The following is a 5,197-nucleotide window of genomic DNA, read 5'->3' as shown; positions in this document are numbered from 1 at the left end:
GGCATGTAACTCAGGGCAAAAGATATCTTGGCATGGAGTGGAGTGGGGGTGGAGGTGCTGTCGTTGCTAATGTGCTTCCCGTACAAACATGAGGTTCTTAGTTCAGATCCCTAGCACTCATGTAAGAAGTCTGTGTATCCCAGAGACAGGTGATCCCCAGAGCTCCCTGGCCAGCCTGTCTAGCCAATAACTAGGTGATCTGTTGATTCAGTGAGAGGCCAGGTCTCAAAAAATACAATGGAGAACGTGATTAAGGAATATTATTTTGACATTGACTTCTGGCCTCCATGCATGCATGTGCACCCACAAGTAAAGTATCTCTCTGGAGAGTTGGTCCTCCATGGTACATTTAATACAACACCCTCTCCTTTCACACACTCTAGATTGATGTGTGATCCAGAATCTCAAAGAAAGTGGCTTTGCCAAGGTCTTAGGCAGAGCCAGCATATTCTGTCCCTTTCTTTACTCCTTGAGCATTTACAACGTTTGTTCTTGTTCTCAGGTGAGTTTGAGGCAGGGAGCATCACCTCTATCTTCAGCAACCGAGCTGTGGTGAAGTACAGCAGGCTGGAGGATGTGCTGCATGGCTGCTCCTGGAAGGTCAACAACAAGCTGGACGGCACCTACCTGCCGCTGCCGGTGCACAAGATCATCCAGCGCACAAAAAACATGATAAACAAGATAGTTCAGTACAGCCTAATTGAGGGGAACTGTGAGCACTTTGTCAATGACCTCAGATATGGTGTGCCCAGGAGCCAGCAGGTATGTCCCCGAGCACCTTCAGTGGCTCCTCATTGTCTGCTAAAGCTTATCAAAGACGGCCAGACAAAGCTTGGCAGACACCAGGTTCCTGATACTGTTTGTTGTGCTGTGCTAACAATGTGAACAAACATTACACCATCAGGAACATCACCCACTGGTGTCTCAGCTCGAGACCAGGGGTGGGCTCCCTAAGTTGCTTTCTTTTGAAGCTCCTCCTTGCTTTACAAAATGGGTATAGATCATGGTAGATACTTGGCTGTCGGAGCTGAGAAGCTGTAACCTGTGGGCCACCATGGGTGTAAAAACTGAGTTTTTCCTCCCAGGCCCCAGGCTCCCAGTATAATGACTCTGAGGCTCAAATGTATTTACAGATACTTAGGCCATAAGCTTTGGCTGTTCCCTGGTTAGATCACAACTTAATCTCCCATTTATTCTAATCTACCTTCTGCCATGTGGCTGGTTGCCTCTGCTCAACCTCCATGCTTCTGACCTCCTCCAAATTCCCGGGTGAATTCTTCCATCTTGGCTCTGTCCCAGAATTCACTCTCCCTACCAATGGTCCCACCTTCTATTTCCTGCCTAAGCTTATAGGCCAACCAGCTCTTTATTGGCAGGTGCTGTATCCATACAGTATACAAGATATTATTGTATATAATTGGTGCTAATAATAATTTATTATTATTTATATTATTGGATTAGTATTATATATATTATATATATATAATATATATTATATATTATATATATATTATATATATATAATATATATATTATTGGATTAGTATTTGCTAAATTTGGAGACTGTAGAAAGTTTACATAGAAGTATCTAGGTTTTCAGTTTTTCTTTAAGCCATTAACCAGGTCACTGGCATTCCCTCTGTTGGCCCAACTGGTGGCTGTGTGCTATGTATTGAGCACAGATGTGCCATTTGCTAACTCTTGTCACTTGGCCTGCCTGGCTCTGTAACCTACTTTCTGCCCCAGACAGGCAAGTAATAAGCCACCCCTTCCTTGTCTCTCAGAATCCCTTTTTGTTTAATGGCTGCAGCCTGTTCCACGGAGAAATCCTCTGCTTCATATATTAGTACTTGGGAGGAAGACCCTATGCTGAATGGCTTCCAGGGAAGAAAAAGGCCAGAGGCTCCATGGCCTGGGGAAAGGGAGACTGTCCTGCTTTGGGTACCTGTCTTCAGACGCCCCTTTGCTGAGTCTCTGGAAGCTTTAGAGATTTGGGAGACCCAGGATGTTACAGTGGTCTCCTTCCTTAGGAACGTACTCCAATCAGGTTGGATCCTGGAAGGGAAGAGAGGGACAGGAGGAAGGAAGAGTGCCAGCTGCGATTGGTGCCCTCTATATCACGAACCGCTGTGCTGCGATTGGTGCCCTCTGTATCACGAACCGCTGTGCTGCGATTGGTGCCCTCTATATCATGAACCGCTGTGCTGCGATTGGTGCCCTCTATATCATGAACCGCTGTGTTTTGCAGGTGGAGCACGTCCTGGTGGAGGGAGTGAAGGCTGCAGGAGCGGTCCTCTCGGCAGTAGTAGATAGCATAAGACCCAAACCCATAACTGCTTGAAGGTGCTGCGAATTCCGAGCGGAGGAAGAGCTACTGGCAGCTGCGGAGCAAAGACCGCCTTTCTTCTTCCTTGCCTGTCTCACTCAGTAGCCCTGTTAAAAAAGATTGTGAGTTTCTGGAAAACTGGAATGTGTTTTGTTACTTCCTCTGGTGTTCGTCCACTAAAGCTGAGGTGGACCCTTAGACCGTCAGCATGGGAGGACCTGATACCTGCTGTGAATCTTGTATGTGTCTGGCACTGTTGGAGCCATTTCATGTATTTATTTAATCTTAATCCTTTACTTGTTCCTTAGGTCTGTTTTGTGGAACTGGGAAACCATCGGAAACATTCTGGAAACCTCCTTAGAACATTTCCAGTAATGAAGAACTCTCCCCAGGAACTCTTCCTATTGTTCTCAGCTATCTCTGCCCTCTTCCATTTATCTCAGTCCTGCCTTTTCAGACCCACTGTGTCCCTAGGGGGGAGGAGGAGCGAGAGGACATCAACGAAAGCTGCAGCTTCAGGGCCAGCTGGACTTTAATCTGGCTGGAGAGGTGGCTCAGTGGTTACCTGCACCTGCTACTCTTTAGAGGACCTAGGTTTGGTTCCCAGGACCCACGTTGGCAACTCTAATGCTATCCTCCGGACTCGTGGGCATAGCACTCATGTACACATTCCCACATACAGACACTCATACATATACATGCTTAAAGATGAAAAAGAGTTGCCAGATGGTGGTGGCAGCAGTGGCGCACATCTTTAATCCCAGCACTGGGGAGGCAGATGCAGGCAGATCTCTGAGTCTGAGGCCAGCTTTGTCTACAGAGTGAGTTCCAGGACAATCAGGGCAACACAGAAAAACCATGTCTAGACAAAAACAAACAAAAAATAAATAAAGAAATTGAACACTTTTATATTATACATTATCTCTTTAACAACCACAGCTGAACTCAGCATCATCCTGGACACGTTCCTAAAATGCCCTCTGCCAGACAAACCACTTCATAACCTCTCAATTTAGCTTCACTTAGATTCTCAGGACATGGTCAGAATGAAGCTCGATCCTTTTTCCAAATAACACATAAGTGGTCCCCAGCTCAGTTCCTGATTGAGTCCTTGTTTCCCTTTGAAACCCCAGGAACTGAGCATTTCTCTCAGCATTCTTTTTCTATGATCACACCAGAATTGCCCACTAAGCTCCACTTTCTAAACCCAAGTTCCAAACTCTTTCACATTCCATCTACAGAACAGTCCCAAAGGAGGAAGAGGACATGGTAAGGTTCATTATAGCAGTGACCTCACTTCTTGGAAGCGATTTCTACCTTAGGGTCTGCTTTTATTGCTATGATAAATTCTCAGACAAGGCAACTCAAAGAAGAAAGGGTTTATTTATCTAATTCACAGTTCAAGGTTATGGTCCATCAGGGTGAGGAAGCCATGTGGCAGGAACTGGAGGGAAGTGGGCACATTATGTCTGCAGCCAAAATAAGGAGCAGTGAGTGAGTTCATGCTTGCTGCTCAAAAGTTCCCCTTACTTCATCCAGCCCAGGGCCAGACCATGAAATGGTGCTGTCAGAATGAAGCCACCGGGGGTGGGTCTTCCTACCTCAGGGAACCCAGCTAAGAACATCCAGCCATGCTCAGAGGCCCATCACATGCATCAACTTCATTCTTTACTGTTTAAAATTTTTGGATTTAGGTTGGGTGGTGGTGGCATGCGCCCCTAATTCCAGCACTTGGGAGGCAGAGGCAGGAAGAACTCTGAGCTCGAGGCTAGCCTGGTCTTGGTGAGTTCCAGGACAGCCAAGGTTACATACATAGAGAAGCCCTGTCCAAAACAAAACCAAACCTTTTTTTTTTTTATTTAAAGCATAACCAATGAGACTATTAAAAAATAACTTATACTTTATAATTGCCAGAAAACTGAAATTTCCATCCTTATTGATTTCTGATGGAAATTTAAAGCATATAAGTCAATGGTGTGAATGAAAGGAATGATTTTTGATGGAAGATCTGAAACTGTTCCCATGGATTTTACTCCGTGGAGCGCTGAAGTCACCCAAAATAGAGATGGTCTTTCCCGTAGCTCTGGAAATGCTGGGAAGTATGGAGGAAGTGGAAGGCGCGCATGAGCAAGATGGAACCCTCAGGGTGTTTTGGAGCTCTTTTGGACTGCTTGCTGAGGGGCCATTTTCCTGTGTGTGTGTGTGTGTGTGTGTGTGTATATGTGTGTGTGTGTGTGAACAGACACAATGAACCACCTTGGTGTTTGTCCTCCTACCCTTTCTCAGCAACCCAAACTTGATGTGTCCTTTAGCTCTTTTGGAAGCCCAAGCCTAGTGTATTTCTTTTTCTTATTCTTTTTCTTTTCCTTTTTCTTTTTCTTTTTCTTTTTGTTTTTCCTGGTTTTTCGAGACAAGGTTTCTCTGTATAGTCCTGGCTGTCCTGGAACTCACTTTGTAGACCAGGCTGGCCTCGAACTCAGAAATCCACTTGCCTCTGCCTCCCGAGTGCTGGGATTAAAGGTGTGCACCACTATGCCCGTCTTCTGGTGTATTTATTGGAATTCTTATGCCCTTCCCGAACATCCTATGCATTCTATGTGTAGCCATCCTGGTCCAGTCAGGCAAACCCCCATTTCTGCTCATCACAACTGCCATGAAGCCAGTACACCTGGTTCCTTTCCCTGTCTCCCGACACCTAGAAGATCAGGTGGGCTCTCAATAATTCTTCTATTAGTCTCCTTTTTAAAAAAATTATTTTATAAGATATTTTCTTCATTTACATTTCAAATGCTATCCTGAATGTCCCCTATACCCTCCCCCCACCCTGCTCCCCTACCTCCCTGTGCCCATATCTTCGAGGCTTTTCCCCAC

At 45.6% G+C, this 5,197-nt stretch overlaps 1 protein-coding gene across 1 annotated transcript; it reads left to right on the top strand.

Annotated features, from left to right (window-relative positions):
• Positions 1-502: 502 nt before the first annotated feature.
• LOC110315551 (Ca(2+)-independent N-acyltransferase) lies at positions 503-2,341 on the top strand (the record flags this gene model as incomplete). Its single annotated transcript, XM_021189583.1, has 2 exons — positions 503-762; positions 2,249-2,341. Coding segments are annotated over 2 exons (353 nt in total), but the record flags the coding sequence as incomplete, so codon positions are not given.
• Positions 2,342-5,197: the final 2,856 nt, after the last annotated feature.

The sequence above is a fragment of the Mus pahari genome, unplaced genomic scaffold (genome assembly GCF_900095145.1).
Source record: "Mus pahari unplaced genomic scaffold, PAHARI_EIJ_v1.1 scaffold_13010_1, whole genome shotgun sequence".
Taxonomy (NCBI): Eukaryota; Metazoa; Chordata; class Mammalia; order Rodentia; family Muridae; genus Mus; species Mus pahari.
This window is presented reverse-complemented; position numbering and strand designations above follow the sequence as displayed.